This window comes from Akanthomyces muscarius, chromosome 3, assembly GCF_028009165.1.
Source record: "Akanthomyces muscarius strain Ve6 chromosome 3, whole genome shotgun sequence".
Classification (NCBI taxonomy): Eukaryota; Fungi; Ascomycota; class Sordariomycetes; order Hypocreales; family Cordycipitaceae; genus Akanthomyces; species Akanthomyces muscarius.
Window position 1 is genome coordinate 4,779,460 of NC_079243.1, and position 15,954 is coordinate 4,795,413.

The window sequence follows — 15,954 nt, forward strand, 5'->3', positions numbered from 1 at the left end:
TAGAAGGCCGTTGGCGGTGCTATGGTAGGTAGACCAGCGAGTGTGAGGATGAATGGTACACGCTGCGCGCCGCAATCCGCATTGTCCAATCGTGTACCAAGAAGAATAAATGCGCAACTGCCTAATCGGGCAAATCACCCGTAAGCCGCTGCAACCCCATTCTCTGACTTGGCGTATAAGCACACATTAGCCAGACGGCCGATCCCAGCTGCCGCCTTCCTAATTAGCCTTAAATCGGCCCGTCAGCCAACCGCAGGATTTCTTCAAACTAACAGAGCAATCTATATTAACTAGCATATCCACAGATATCCACCCCCGCAATTTACACAGTACGTCTCCGCATTTTTATATGAGGGTGGTATGCTTAAAATAGTCTTTGGATCGCTATCCCCGTTGTGCGATCACACATGCCCTATTAGGAAGGCAATGAAGACGAAGGGGGCTGCTGATTATGTCGAACTAGCCCCCTCGATAAGATCCTTCGGTGAATTTCTGGCCCGCCTGACAGGCGTGACAGCTCGTGCCCTTATCGCCCCCATGTCGCGTGGCGCAGTATGCCAAGTCTGGTCTAGAACATGACTTTGCAACGCACAATGTATTTGGGCTCTGTAAGTGATTGGTAATACCCTAGCTGGCCTGACATCCTTGTTTCTCTGATTGGCTGTCGTTCTTAGCGAAACAACCAGCACGATGGAACTAGGTGCGTGCAACTACCGACATGCTGGCCGTTGATTGTCTACACAACACAAGCACGTGTCGGAGACGCGGGAAGCACTTATGCCGATTAGGAATGAGGTTTCCTTGGTGTATGATACTAGAGGCTACTCACGGCAATCATCTTAATCCTTTACTGTGACCTTCCCTATCTCTTGCTGAGGACTCAACGGCGAAAGAATTCTTCGGCTTGACGATTCCACCATGTCGGCAGCCGTACCCTTTCCTGCTGAATTTGAAACGCGTAACTATGTTTCCAACCCATTGGAGCCCAAGAAATCTCGCCATCAGCTCTCAAGGTACTAATTGCTCGGGTCATCTGTGGCTACTTTGCGGAATTTTGCACACCCGCGTACCCTCGCAACAGGTCCCGTAATTTAAATGGGGCAATAGTAAGCGAGCTCAATAGAATCAGAGGACTCGGTCTAAGTTTTGAAGTCTGGTATAGCTCCAAGTGCCGAGTTCTTGTTTTGAGTCGTCAGAGAGGCTGGAGCTTTTTGTCCACGTCCTGGTGACTTTGGGGCATTTTGGCTCCTGTGTGATGGTCTTTTCTTTTTCTAAATTGCAGCAATTACACTATAAGTATTCACATATGTTGTCAGTTGTTGCTTTGTCAACCCGAGACTTTCCAGTTCAGGTGAGACTTAGAGATGGACTGCGACGCCACGCATGTTGTCCGTGCCGTCCATCAACTCTACATTTATCTGGCAGTTATGGTCAGATATACTTTAGATTAAAACACGAAATTTCAACTCTACTCGTCAGGTGTGGAAGACATTTTGGTTGTTCTTTCCTACAGCATAATTGACCGCCACAATCGAGTGTCGCGAATAGGAAATGGAACGTCATGGCGCTTTTAACACATGTTGGAGTCACCTATATCTTGAATAGCTTAGACTATTTCATTCTTGGTAATATCTGCAACTCATTACAAGGATGCTACATTTGCTACAAAATTTCTCTTTCTAGCCAAGGAGACCCCAACCTCCAACAGACGTAGCCGTCGACACCGGCTGCAGATATCTCGGCGGCGGCATCTCCGACACCGTCTGCGATCGCATACTCATCGCCGACTCCGGCCGCACACTCACGCCTCCGCTGCGCGACGAGCCCAATATTCCGCTCCCCAACGCCGACTGGAACCCCGCGTGCGTATCTGTACGGGAGTCATTGCGGCGCCAGAGCGCGCGCTTATTGCGAAGCAGCGACATCGTGTCGTCCTGCATCTGCTCAATCATGTCGTCTAGGATCTCCTCGCGATCTGCGTCATCCATGTCTGGCAGACGCCACTTGGGGTAGATGTTGAGGTGCGGCGCGCGCACGCGGAAGCGGCCGGACAGCGCGGCAAAGTAGACGTGGCACAGTTTGCAGGGCGGCTTGCTCGTGGCGATGAAGCAGTTATCTTCGAAAAACTGCATCGGCGAGGTCTTACCCTGCTCGTAGAGGTAGCCATGAAGGAGCACCTCGCAGTGCACTGTCGTCCTGGTACGGTGCCTGTTCTGCAGCCTGGCTACTTGATCGTGCAGGCCGCTGTTCTCGAGCTCGGCAATGTCGCTGCCGCACGATGCCGCGAAGCTCGCGGTGTCGGGAAAAGCGGTGCGCAGCAGCCGATGCAACGGGATACCCTGCGGCACCAGACTTCGCGCGGGTAGCGCCGACGAGACGAATGTCACCGTAATGTTCCGGAACAGCTTTTCCTGTTTCTTGGACGCCGCGACAATGGTGTCGGCCGCGTGACGGTACGAGTGCAGGCGGCCGAGGAGATGCCGTAGCTGGCTCCAGTACGGATTGCCGGGCATGTTGGCGTACTCGTCAAGGATGCGCCCGAAGCCTTTAGCTTTGGTATCCTGGACGATGTTGATCAAGTTCTCGCAGTTGCTGAGGACTGAGGAATTACAGTCAGTCTGGACCAGGGATTGACGGATTGACGCAAACTTACAAAGTGGCTTGCTGTTCTCGGTGCTGTCCATAACAAGCTCAAATCCGCACCGCTCCTGGATCGTGAGGAGGTGCTTCATAACTGGAGAATCTATCGCTCGATTTAGCTTTCCAGCATTTGCCAGGGTTTTCTTTGTGCTTACAGTTCCCTTCGTGGCAATTTTCAATACAATGCTCTACGGTTTCAAACAGCGCCTGTAAGTAGAGCCCGACCCTGCCAACGTTGAACTCCAGAATGCGCCAAAGTACCTGCTTGCGCTGGGCTCTGGGCTGCAAATGATCCGGGTTCTCAATGACATGGTTCAGTAAGTTTTTCAAGTAAGTGACGCAACTGTTCGATTCTGAACCCTGCCTGGCATTGGAGCTCAAGATGTACTCTGGTTCTCCGTTGGGACCTTTGAGACATGCTGCGGCCGTGATAGTGTCGCCGCCCCTTTTCGAATCGCAGATCTGAGCGAGCTTGCACAGGAAGATTTCTGTATCCGACAAGTTTTCCTCGTGGCCTGCGAGACCAGAAGAGTGGGTGACATCAGCACCGGCGCGGCAAGTCTCATTGACGGCCTCGTACAAAAGCGAGAGGTAGGCGAGCTGTGTTTCCTTGTCTGTGGTGGACGTCATCGTGGCGGAGAAGATACTGGATATAATGGAAAGGAATATACCAGAAGAAAGATCGCTACTATATGGTACAAGCTCCTCAAGTTTTCAGCAGCCTCCTGGGAAGGTGCTCGCTTTATGTCCTCTACGAGATGACTACTCAGCCCAACCACAGGCGTTGGGTATATATCAAATGGTTCGCAATGCAGAAGGCAACTCAGCACGGACGTTTCATTGTGTGTACAGGCAGCTTATACAGCACATTGCAGCGATTGTAAAGGAGGGCACATGTCTGGTCCTCACTGGTACAGAGTACTGCACTCACATCTCTCCATCCCGCAGCTGACATAAATTGGGCAGCTCTGCATTAGGTCACTGTGGCTCAATCGTGCGAACAGCGAAGCGAACCAACTTGCCGCCATACAGGCGGCTTTTGACGTGGCCATGCATGTTGATGGCCTGTTTCTAGCGTCAAGGGTGCGCCACCTCGGCCAGTAAAGGACAATGGACAGAGCAAAGACAGTGGACAACACGTCTAATCCTTCCTCTTATAGGCGTACTGGCAGCGGCGACAGGCGGACCGACCAACTTCATAGTGCATGTAAAATGTGTATTTTTGTTGTTGCTAATCTCTCTTCAAGTTTTATGTCCTATCATTGGCCAGATTTACAATTTCGGCCTCTCACCCTAGAGTTGCCTTACGGTGTCTCTAATTGCGTCTTCGCATTGTCACAGAGCACTATCCTAAGACATAATGATTACCAGAACGGCACGACGCCCCGAGTATGTCGCGACCGCACCGACATCCTTGTTACCAATCTCGCCACAATTCTCTTTTTTAGGGCGTGCAATGGACGCACCGATGGCCACAGATTGAAAGCCGAAGTCGTGCCCAGTGCTTTTTATTTGCGCTCCTTTCACGGCCCTAGTCGCCCGCAACGACCCCGTCTTTTGATATTTCCTCTGTTATACAAGATGGAAACTATGCTCTCTTCCTCGCCGCTTTTTACCACCTTGTTCAGGCGTTGCTCACCCCCGCGCTCGCTGAGCCTCCCTGATCCCGCAAGCCTTGGCTGAGTTGCCCTGAACTTCACTGCTCCTGAGCTTGCAATGACTCCGAAAAAAAAAAGCTCGGAGACGGACACGACCTTTCCATATTTCGAGATGGACGGGATTGACTAGTCGCCAGAAGTGGTAGCTCTGGCAAGTTGCTCTGCTGCAGCCCAACTATAAATATCGGTATTCCCTCCTCGCTCTTCTTCAGTCCTCTTCATCCTCTACCTCCCCTCCATCGCCTCTCATGGGCAGTATGGGTTCTCGAGCTGCTGAAGATTCTTGGAAAACAGCTCAAGGACGGGAAGATTTGTAGCCAGCTCTAAGAGACCTACAGAAGGCGTCCAAGAAGATTACGGGCCCACTATTTTTTCACCGTTCCTCGGACGGCAATGATGAACTCCTGCAGAGAACCCTCCAGGCCGTCACGAATACCAAGCCAAAAAATCCATTAAACTTAGAGTACAACCCAAATCTGCAGATAGATAGAACGCTGCATAGCTGCCACGAACGGCGGCTGGGACAGTCTATGAAGAAAGAAGAAGAAGAAGAAGTGGTGGGGGGGATGAGGGGCAACAGTGCAAGAGCCTGGATGGCTAATTCTTTACGATTGTTTATTTGTTTTCATTCTGGGAAACAGGGTCAAGATGGGACGAAGAAACCTACTCATCGCGGATAGAGTAGCCGCCGCCCGTGCCCCAAAATCTGGCGCAGAGTGAGGGGATGAGGTTGGCGAGGTGGTCATGGTCCTCCGAGGTAATGAGCTTGTCTGCCTCGTTGGTGGCCATGGTGATTTTGAACCCGGGAGTTTCTTTGCCGTCGGCTGGGATTTTTTCTTATCGTAACGCTGCAGTTTTTGTGAGAGGTCAAGATAGAGTCAAGCCGAATGTGAAAAGAGAAAGTCTTATAGATGGAGAAAAGAAGAAAACGTTGGAAGCTCCGGTTTTCTTAAGTAGAAAGGGGGATGGAAGAAAGTACAAGAAAATCGTGTGTCAATTGAGAAAGAATTGTACAATCGCTCTCAAGTCCAAATCCGATGGTACCGGGAAGACGAATTGAGTTCTAGGATGGCTTTGACGAATAGCCAATATTGGAAGCGGGAGAGCGGCGCCGGCGCAGGCCGAAAAGCAACGAGCCAGGGCCATCATCCACCAGTTTGACCTGGTCTCGTATAAAAACGCGAGCAAAGCTAGAAGAATAGACTTTTCGTCCTTCACTTGCTCTTGGTTGGCTTTTCTTGTCTTGCAGAGCCGGTCCGACTCTCTTCACTTGCAAGGGATGTCGGCTCTTCCTTGTCAGTGACAGGGCGTGCTTCCTTAGGGCCTAACCAGGAACAAGGCTGTCGTATAGTCCGCTTTGAACGGCAAGGAGGCTCTCACGGGTAGACGACTCGACAACTTGGCTTGCCCCCGAGGATTGTGGGCGATGCATTTAGCCGATGCAGTGTAGAACATGATTTCTCAGCTGTACTAATTTACGCACGAAACCCGCTCATGCCACTCGGATCAGCCGTTGACTTTTGCCGTCTGTGCACCACTTCTCACAGAAACGGTTCAGAAGATAAGTCGCGTGGTGCATCCTCAGAATCCACTCGGAACTCAGGGGCAAGTTTTGTATTCCTGCCTAGGGAACTCTGCCTTGTGGACAGGGTTAAAGACGGCGTCAAAATGCAGGACTTCTTTTAAACTCGGCATTGCGCTGGCGCTGGAAAAAAAAAAGTAGCATGAGTTTTATAGTCAGAAGTCAGGCACGCACGGAGCCGCCGAGAAGAGCGGGGGTGGCTGCACCGTCAACTCCATCTACTTAGTACTCAATGTATTATGTCGCACAGCAGTCTAGATAGAGATGCATTTTTCTAACCCACTCTGCGCGGGTTCATGCGCATTCTTGGCGGACGACAGCCGACGAGTTCCTGGTGTACAGCCTTAAGAAGTGGACCAGTAATTTAGAGAATCAAGCAGCCGCAACCGAACGCGAAACGGAGCCAAATTATATACAAGTAGCGAAGAAGACGTAGCCTTTATTAGCGGCCGGCAACTATCGACCCTCGAGTTCACGGGCAGGCCGGGCAACTGCCCTTCGTAAGTGCTACCCCATGACTCTCTCTGGAGTGATTCTGATTGCCGCTGGAGAGCTTTTCCAGCGCTAGGTTGGCAACTCCCTACTAACCTCTCTGTGCTTGCTTTTCTCATATTATATTGTCGTAGTGCTTAGCCTCACTTGGCGGAGATTACGTCGCCTGATGTAAGTACTAGGTACGATGCACGTGCGGGGAAAAAGCATCGCTGCCTTGATCTGTCAGTAGTTCCACTAATTAACGTTTAAGGCTATAAAATAAAACACTCAAGATTACCGTGGCTATAGTATCTGACTCGGCTTCCAAGTCACTTTACTCTATATAGGTTGCGGTGTGTTCGCTTATTACCCGCTTTTGACTGCTCCGGTACCTTGGAGCCAAGCACCGCCGTGACCAACTTTCAGGCTACTCAGTGTACATGAGGCGATTTATCCTGTCGAGTAGTTGCGAACAGAGAAAATCTATTCCACCAAGAGCAGGGTTATTGCGCTACTTATGTGTTGAGCTATAATAAGCTGCCGGCATTCTAATTTGCCGGGGGATAGCCCGTATAGACGGGTTAACAATCTCGAAAGCTTGATATGGAATCTTTCTGTGAAAGAGGGCCCACATTCTGGCCAGTCCGCGGGAAGTGTTCGATCTATTGTAGACAGAAAAAGTATATATAATCCAGTGTACATTGTTCTTTCAGTTTCGTATTTCCCACAAGAGAAACAAAACCTTCGCCTTTATAGCCATTCAACCAAAATGAAGGGCCAATATTTTTTGCCGCTTCTTTTAGCGGCCATATTCTCATTCTTTTGTCATGTCCACGGAGCGCCTCCACCAGCGACTCCTGGAGTAATACGAGCTAGAGCGCCGCCCGGAAAGCCACCGTTTGTATGGCGTGGTGAAACTGGCAAAACTCGCGACGGAAAGCCCGGCAGGTCTCCAATCGACATTGAACGAGCTGGTGGAATGTGGGCACGAGGCTTTCAGCTGCTTGACCAACTGACACCTGAGCAGCTTGAAGCAGGAAGCAGTCTCTGGACGCACACCAACAACCCAGGTGGAACTAGAGACGTCACGCAGTATGTGTCGACGAGTTCATCGCTTACTGGTGCCATCACCTTTGCTGTTCGTCCTTCGCCAGAACACGCACAAGAAGTTGGCTATCTCTACCGGATCCGCACCAACTGGGCCATGGTTGATGTGAACTTGTCTTTGGAGAATATTTCTCCCTACCCAGCCCAACAAGAACAGGCTGCCGTTCAAGGGATTCCATGGGGCCAAGTCCTAGGCTGGTACGAGGTGCGTGCCGCCGATCTGAATCGCGTCCTGGGTGCAGAGGATCCTATCAGCCAGTTGGGCCGCTTCACACGAAATCCCGACTTTCGTCCAGACTCAACAGACCCTGGCGGCGCCCAGCCGCAGCTTGCTGGGCTCCAAAGTGCTGTTGAAGGACGTCACGGATCCTGGGAGGCATATATAGGACAGTCTGCAGCCAGCAATCTGAGGCAGTACATCAGAGAACATGGACCCCAAACAGAAGCAGCAGATCAGACCACACTCAGCAGCCTCGACTGGTCAGCGATTGAAATCCCGGGTCATCTACGAACTGCCTTGGGCCAGGGTGCTGCAAGCGCGGCGCAGTGTGCCATGGCGCTGGCAGCAGTTGTCGTGTCGTGGAAACGTGATGAGCTGAAAAGATCTATTCCATGGAACATGGTAGACCGCCGTGATACAACCAGTATGTCAGATTGTTCGACAAAGCTGTACCCGATCTAACACAGTATAGGCAACTTCAATAAGAAAGCCTGTGGTAGACTTGCGGCTGCAGTTAAGGACAAGGCCGACAATAAGGAACCTACTGTTCGAGTGTGCGACAAGCCACAATCCGGCGGAGAATGCATCACTATAGCGACACCTCCCCAATCTTGCGGTAAGTTTCCTTCGGCTAGTACCTATTGATAACGTAAACAGCTCATGAAAGTAAATAAAACCCCTTTGCTAATCGAAATATCTTCATAGTTTCTATTCCTTCGGGATGGAATGACAGGGCGTCTACGATTCTTATTGGCGCATCCGCTGGAATATGCCAGTTCTTTGGGTAAGACCTTTCAATACAGTCGGACAATTCCGTCGTGACTAACTTTGATGTTTGCAAACATGAATGACTTCAAAACTAACGACCTATCAGTGATTATAATTGCGCTGGCGCCTCATTTCATTCCTCTTTTCCAGGCAACGATCGCTTGGACGAGTTCGATGAGGGTCGCTTTGACAACATGATTAGTTCCATTCGTTGCGAAAACACCAGCCCAGAAACTCAGATTGAAAGGCCACCAGTTATTGAAATAACTGAGCCGGATGTCTGCATCGCCAAGCCCCGCCCATTGGCCGAGATCCTCTGGGTCATGATCAACAACATCGATGGGGAATCGCCAGGTGACCTCTTCGGCCGCATCGATGCTGCAGATGACTTGGGCTCTCAAGTAATTTACAATGTCGCAAAGGACGATTCCGTGTCTGTCGAGCCGCGAGACATGATCGAGCTGCGCACATCCCGGCCTCTTGCGGCAAATGGGGATTTCGTCATCGACCTGGATCTCTGGGACAGAGACAGGGACGCGTCTCCGCACGACCAAGTTAGCAAGGGCAAGATTTCATGGAAAGCCCACGATCCGACAAACGACTACGACGTCCCCATCCAGAAAGAGATTAGCGGCGAATACGGCAAGGCGACCGTGGACTATATCGTGATGAGCAGTGCGACAAAGGCGGTGGTCCAGATAATTATGCTCGATGGAGACGGAGAGAAACCCGCCGACGTCTTTGGGAGAGTCAGAGTATCCAGCCGCTTTGTCCAGCGCGACCTGTTCAACAAGGAGGGCGGCAACAGCATTGAGGTATACCCTGATGCAGTCATCCCGTTATCGAGGGCTATAATGGCCGTTCCGATGCTCGATACCCTCAAAATTCATGTGGATCTTTGGGACCATGACGGCGACTGGTCTTCCAACGACCAGATAGCGAACGGAGTTGAAGAATTCCGTCCACAGGTGTCGGGCTCGGAAAAAAGGGTAGTTGCAGGAGAGTACGGCAAGGTGGAAGTGTCAGTTACCTGGGGAGTAGACAAGCCTAAGGGGTGCTAATCAGCCATGGCCGGGAGTATTAGAGGTACACGGATTTTAAATAGACTTTCAAATATATCGACTTAAATCTGGCTCCAGATTTGATTTGATTTGATTTAGAATTGGAGAATTATAATCTGATTTAATTGGAATTGCCTTTTTGTTAATTCAATCACTCTGACTCCTTTAGCTTGTCAGGATATTTGGATGGCATTACTTCTTCCCCAACATTAAGCACACTTCGCAGTCTCTATATTCTAAGCCTAAATCTCCCAATAAGCGAATGACTAGACTTAGTATCGACAGTGGTGGGATTCGAGGCAGGGGACCGCTGGAATTTCTTCGCGTCTTACCCACGGCCAGCAGCTGGTGACAAACCTGTTGACTTGGCCTCCTTCCTTGATCGCTCTGCAAAGCGCATTGATCAGCGACACCAAAACTGTCTTCATCCGGGGAAGTACCCGCGAGGGTATCAGAGGTATGTCCCGGTCCGGCGTTACGTCTCGGTCTAGATATGCGTCCGTGATGATTTCGCCGCGCAGCCTGCCACTCGGAAACTAATGAGCGGAATTGTGTTTTTTGCACGAAACTCATGGCAGGCAGACGTCAAATGAAGGTTCCCTGGAGTTTCAACTATGTTTCAACAATCCTTCAAGTTGGAGTACCGCCGAGTGATTAGCCCAAGTTCATGTCTGTTAGCCGTGACTGCAAAGTACAGTATTATGCATATCAGAATCAACGACGATGCGAACAGTGTGTGAGTATACCGGCCGCACGGTGTCTGCTCAGTGTAAACCTGGTGTAGCTCAGGGAGCAGCTCTGTTGAGCTCCGGTTAGAGCAGCGGCGGCTCAGGATCCTGTACAGGAAGGGAAACTGAAGTGACGAAGTTTCATGTTTTGTTTAAGCTGCTATTCATATATCACCCCGGCCCTCCGAGGCCCCCATAACTAATCTCGCATGAGCTCTAACTGGAAGCGCCACCGGGGGCGGAGACGATAGCGCTATGCACCGCTGGGCGCGGACCAGCCCTCCAATCAACCAGATCCTCGCAGCATTGACTATTTTCAGGTGTCTCCTCCGGCGAGACGGCGGGCGGCGGTGCTTGGACGGCCCCATTGGTACGTCTTCATGTGGGCTCGTACGGCGGGTGGCCATGTGGCCGTGGGCAATAGTCAGGTCAGCTTACAGGCGCCTCGGCACCGCACGGTTCTTGGAGGACCCGGCCCGGGCGGATTAAGTTCAGGTCGTCGGTGGCTCGACACGATATTTGAGGCAGTATTTAAATGCTCGTGGTCCCTGTTTCTGCAACCTTGCCGCTGCCGTTTTTAGTGCTCTACTGTTCGGCGCTTTGCGACTAGTTACCTAGCTAGCAACGACCAGGCAACTCTTCCCAACTCGCGTCAGCAGCAACAACCGCAGCTCCCCGTCGCAACCATGAAGACGGTCGCCGCTCTCGCTATTCTGCAGGCCTTCGCCGTCCACGGCATCCGCATCGTGCAGGGCAACGACGACGGCTGGGCTGAGCTCTACGCGCGCTCCTTTGAGGATGCCCTGCGCGCCTCTGGCCACGACGTGGTTCTCTCGTGTCCCGCCGAGGACAAGTCCGGCAGCTGTACATTCCCCATGCCTGACTCACTTTGCGCAGCATGCTAACACAGACTCTCTCTCTCTCTCTCGCTCCAGCCTCCAGAGACGAACCGCCTACCGACCGCAAAGAACCCTGCGAATACGACTCGTGCCCGCCCAACTCCGGCCCCGTCGGCCACAACGCCACCCGGCCGGACCTCAACTGGGTCAACTCGTTCCCCGTCACGGCCATCAAGTACGGCATCGACACGTTTGGCCCGCAGCTGTGGGACGGCGCCGCGCCGGAGCTCGCCGTGTCGGGCCCCAACGTCGGCGCCAACCTCTGGCTCGCGGTGCCCTTTTCCGGCACCGTCGGCGCGGCGGCCTACGCCGCGCACACGGCGCGCATACCGGCTCTCGCCTTCTCAGGCGCCGACGACGGCCGCCTGCGCTGGGACACGAGCCCCGTGCCAAAGGTCAGCGAGGTCTACGCCCAGCTCGCCACCAACCTGACGAATGCCGTCGTCGCCGCGGGCAAGCCGTACCTGCCCGACGACGTCTTCCTCAACGTCAATTTTCCGGACGTGGACGATAGCTGTCCGGATGCCGCGTCGTTCAAGTGGGTGCTGAGTCGCATCAACCCGGGCATCTTTTCGCCCAAGGACGTGCAGTGGTGCGGAGGTGACAGGCTGCCCACGGAGCACCATGTGCATGACCAAAAGGGCTGCTATGTCTCGGTCAGTATTGGTGATGCGAAAGACAAGACGACTAGCAATGATGTTGCTAAGCAGCAGGCTGTGCTCGACAAGCTCAAGAGCATGCTCACATGCTTGCCTTGAATGCTGCAGAAGCACGGCTCCATGTATAAAGCTAGTATGTAAAAGCACGTCACGGATATGTAATGTACATAGTCTTGGTCCTATCAAATCATTTTATTCATGTATATGCATTCTACTTTTTCATTTATTTTCCGCCCTTGCCAGTAGGAATAGCGAACAGGACAACGCGGGGTCCCTTCTCGCCAGCCTCGCCCTCAGCCCAGTCGCTCAGACCCTTGTCGACGCGGAAGAAACCGCGGCGTTCAAGTTGAATAATGTCGTCCTTCTTGAGCTTGCCAACACCGGGATCGCAGACAGCTTCTTCCATGCTAGCAGTGTTGGGGTTAAGGTAGTCCTCGAGGTTATCCTCCTCCTCAAGCTTATCCTTGGTGATGAGGTAGTCAAATTCCCACATCTCAGCAGGGACCAAATCGAATCCCTGAGCCGACAGCCAAGTAACTTTCTTCTCAGTTGTCTTGAAGTCGCCTTTGAGGTTGAGCTCCAGCTTCAGGCTGGAGATAGGGTTACCAGAGGCAATGTCGCGGACAAAGGCATTGCCCCAGCCCATGAGAGTAATCTCCTCGTCGGTCTTGAACGTCTTGGCATCGGCCTGGTCAAGGTAAATTTGAGGGGAAAAGTAGACCTGCTTGTTGCCGACATCGGCATTCTTCGGGTGCTTAGGACGCTCCTCAACAACAACGCCAGACGGGGTCTCGGAGCCAGAAAGGTCGACCTTGACTAGGTCCTTCTTGAGGAGAGCAGTGTGACGGGGAGCGATAGGGTCAATCTCCTTCTTGTTGGCAGCCCAGAAGGTGGTCCAGTCCATGGAGACAATGTTACGGCTAGGGCCCTGCTTGATGATGAAGTCACGGAGGGCGGCAACAGTCATACCACGACGGCGGACACCGCGAATGGTGGGCATGCGAGGATCGTCCCAGCCCCAGACCTTGCCGCTGTCGACAAGCTTGGCGAGCTTGCGCTTGGAGAGGAAGGTCTTGATGAAGTTGAGGCGGGAGAAATCCCACATGTGTACCTGTCGGAGACCCAGGGTATCAATGAACCACTGGTACTGGGGATTGCGATCGGTGTACTCGGTGGAGCGGAGGGCGTGGGTGACGCCCTCGTGGCTGTCGACGACGGGACAGGCGAAATCGTACATGGGGTACACATTCCATTTGCTGCCGGTGCGATGGTGAGGCTGCGCAACGTTGCAGCGGTAGATGACGGGGTCGCGCATAGCCTTATTGGGGTTGTCCACAGAGAGCTTGGCGCGGATGCAGTTGGCAAGACCCTCCTCGCTACCCTTCTTCATCTCCTCAAAGATGCGCAGAGTCTCGTCGACAGATAGTTCGCGGCGTTTCGAGGGGCGGCCGTGCATACGCTCGTCGCGCATGGTCTCCTGGTCAGTGTCGTCGGCGTAGGCTTTGCCCATCTTGATCAGCTTGATGCACATGTCGTAGAGGTAGTCGAAGTAGTCGGAGGTGTAGGTCATGGTGTCGGGCTTGATGCCCATGAGGGAGAGATCTTCGACAATAGCGTCCTGGAACTCTTGCTTCTCCTTAGAGGGGTTCGTGTCGTCAAGGCGGAGGCGCATCTGGCCCTTGTAGGCGACATGGCCAAAGTAGTCGGAGAGGAGGGCAGCCTTGGCGTGTCCAATGTGGAGGTAGCCACTGCAGCAGTCAGTACGTATGGGGGGACGCCGTGGGTCGTGTTTGAAGCTTACGAAGGCTCGGGGAGGAAACGTGTGACGACGCCCTGGTCGGCATCCTGGAGAGCGAGGTTGTAGTTGGCACCAGCCTTGCTGGCAGCAGCCGTCTTGGCCTTGGAGGCGGCATCGGCGGCCTTGGCCTCCTGTCCGAGCTCAGGGTGCGCCTGCTCAATGTAGCTGAACCAGCGAGACAAGTTTGCGAGCGTGTTCTTGCGGATGAAGCCCATAGCCGCCTTGTTTCCGCGCAGACTCTGCCAGGCCTTGGTGTCGAGGGGTCCAAGGGTGTAGCCATCGAGGTAGGTTCGTAGCGTCAGATGCTTGTCGATGTTGCGCAGATGGGGCTCAATGGAGCGGAAATCGCCGCCGAGGCTGGCAGCCACGGTCTCGAGCTCGTCGTGCCTCATTGTGATTGTAGTCGTCGCGCAATGAAGTCGATCGGGAGAGTTTGAATGGATGAGGTCAAGCTTTGAGTCACTGGATTTTCGTTTGATGGTGGGGGGCTCGATGGAGGGGTTTTTTGGCGGGGTAACACACATTTGGCTAGCCAATGGTGCAGCTGCAGCTGTCCAGCACTGCGCGTTTGGGAGCAGGCTCTAAAAGAGCATTGAAAGTATTAATAGAGTACAATACGAGATAGTTGATTTCGTTTAATTCCCAGTGCTGGTGTGACTATTTCGTATAGGCTCTCTTGGCGAAGTCCCGACAGTGGGACGCGACTCAGCTTTGTATGACGACTTTTGAGAATCTTATCAAGACGGTTATGAACCATATGTATCCAAACTTACTGCCCAAGAAGTATTTGAACTTTTCAAACAACGTGATGCCCTGCAGAACAGCTGCTTGGCAGCGTCTCAACGGCGGTGGAAGCTCTACCGAAACAATAGGCGCCACGATTTTATTACTTCCTCCATGACATTCTAGAAGCGTCCTAGTCTGCCAGTGATAACTAAAGCAATTTACTTCGATTTTTAACAAAATCAACTCGGCCCTAGCGCTCAGCCGCTTCTCACTGCACTCACTGCCCGTGTAAGCCCAAGTCACCCTCAGGCACACGAGCTAGCCAAATACAGAAGAACAGCTGTAATTCGCCTCAAATCACGCAGGAGATTTTTTTCAATGCAAATTAATTTCATTCAAAGCTATATGTAAGCTTCCCTCTCAACTATTCTATCTGTAGCTATTTTCTGGTGACGGTTGATTGCTATTACACCCTGTCTGGCGGCTATCGATAAGTTTTGTCCGGCCTAACTTTCCAGGCACAAACTTTTTTTCAAGATGCCATGTCCATTTTGCGACAGGAGCTGCGACTAGCTCTATATTCAACCACGCACGTCACACACAATACAGCATGGCTCCTGTCGATAAATGCCTGGCCTCGGTGGCCAGGCTGAGCCTTTCCCAGGCCTCCCGGCCAACGGCGTCAATGGTGCCGCGATGCCTGGCCCCAGCGGCCCTGGCGCAAGCCCGCCATGCTTCGGTTGTCCGCATCAAAAAGGGTCCAGCCAAGAAGAAGTCTGTGCCAAAGGAATTCAGACGCCACAACCTCGACAAGACCGAGTTTCCCAGGTTCTCACTCGTGGAGGCCATGAGGTACGACGCAATTGCACGCAGCCAACGTCACGCGACAGCTCTGGCACGATCAAGGCAAGCAAACTAACTCGATCCAGAATCCTCCGCGCATACGAAGTCGGCCAGCCTCCCGCCTCCATCAAATACGATCTTGCCATCAACCTGAAGACCGCCCGCAACGGCCCCGTCGTCAAGAGCAGCCTGCGCCTACCACACCCCGTCGGCACCGACTGGCGCATCGCCGTCATCTGCAAGGAGGGCAGCGAGGTGGCTGCCGCTGCCGCCGCCGCGGGCGCTGTCGCTGTCGGCGAGGCGTCGCTCTTCGAGGAGATTCGCAAGGAGAACATCAACTTTGACCGCCTCCTGTGCCACGAGAGCAGCGAAAAGGCGCTGCAAAAGGCCAGCCTGGGCCGCATACTGGGTCCCAAGGGCCTGATGCCCTCTGCGCGCATGAAGACGGTCGTCACCGACGTGGGCAAGGCGATCCGCGACACCGCCGGCTCGGCCGACTACCGCGAGCGCATGGGCGTGGTTCGTCTGGCGGTGGGCCAGCTCGGCCACACGCCGGAGCAGCTCAAGGCCAACATCTCCGCCGTGCTAGCCAAGATCAAGCTCGAGTGCGCCGAGATTTCGGAGGAGTCGCACAAGGAGGTCCATGATGTCGTCCTGAGCACGACCAATGGACCTGCCGTCAGCTTGAGCGGCAAGCTGGTGAATGAGGACGAGACGGTCACCGCTGAGCAATTATCGGGTGCCATGTAAAACAGCATAAAAAGGGGAGCACTGTGTATTACCTGTATAAT

General features: G+C 53.1%; 6 protein-coding genes across 6 annotated transcripts; 3 read left to right on the forward strand and 3 right to left on the reverse strand.

Annotated features, from left to right (window-relative positions):
- Positions 1–1,679: 1,679 nt before the first annotated feature.
- Positions 1,680–3,270, reverse strand: LMH87_002991 (uncharacterized protein; the record flags this gene model as incomplete). The annotated part of the gene is made up of 3 exons (XM_056194539.1): positions 1,680–2,599; positions 2,654–2,743; positions 2,796–3,270. 3 exons carry the CDS (start codon positions 3,268–3,270, stop codon positions 1,680–1,682), a joined length of 1,485 nt encoding a protein of 494 aa, XP_056051467.1.
- Positions 3,271–4,756: 1,486 nt separating this feature from the next.
- Positions 4,757–5,087, reverse strand: LMH87_002992 (uncharacterized protein; the record flags this gene model as incomplete). Its single annotated transcript, XM_056194540.1, has 2 exons — positions 4,757–4,901; positions 4,966–5,087. 2 exons carry the CDS (start codon positions 5,085–5,087, stop codon positions 4,757–4,759), a joined length of 267 nt encoding a protein of 88 aa, XP_056051468.1.
- A 2,246-nt stretch (positions 5,088–7,333) lies between these two features.
- Positions 7,334–9,510, forward strand: LMH87_002993 (uncharacterized protein; the record flags this gene model as incomplete). The annotated part of the gene is made up of 4 exons (XM_056194542.1): positions 7,334–8,105; positions 8,154–8,297; positions 8,387–8,465; positions 8,556–9,510. The coding sequence occupies 4 exons, from the start codon at positions 7,334–7,336 to the stop codon at positions 9,508–9,510; spliced, it is 1,950 nt and encodes a 649-aa protein (XP_056051469.1).
- Positions 9,511–10,924: 1,414 nt separating this feature from the next.
- LMH87_002994 (uncharacterized protein) lies at positions 10,925–11,895 on the forward strand (the record flags this gene model as incomplete). Its single annotated transcript, XM_056194543.1, has 2 exons — positions 10,925–11,102; positions 11,174–11,895. 2 exons carry the CDS (start codon positions 10,925–10,927, stop codon positions 11,893–11,895), a joined length of 900 nt encoding a protein of 299 aa, XP_056051470.1.
- A 124-nt stretch (positions 11,896–12,019) lies between these two features.
- Positions 12,020–13,986, reverse strand: LMH87_002995 (uncharacterized protein; the record flags this gene model as incomplete). Its single annotated transcript, XM_056194544.1, has 2 exons — positions 12,020–13,544; positions 13,598–13,986. 2 exons carry the CDS (start codon positions 13,984–13,986, stop codon positions 12,020–12,022), a joined length of 1,914 nt encoding a protein of 637 aa, XP_056051471.1.
- A 944-nt stretch (positions 13,987–14,930) lies between these two features.
- On the forward strand, positions 14,931–15,913 carry LMH87_002996 (uncharacterized protein; the record flags this gene model as incomplete). The annotated part of the gene is made up of 2 exons (XM_056194545.1): positions 14,931–15,172; positions 15,250–15,913. The coding sequence occupies 2 exons, from the start codon at positions 14,931–14,933 to the stop codon at positions 15,911–15,913; spliced, it is 906 nt and encodes a 301-aa protein (XP_056051472.1).
- Positions 15,914–15,954: the final 41 nt, after the last annotated feature.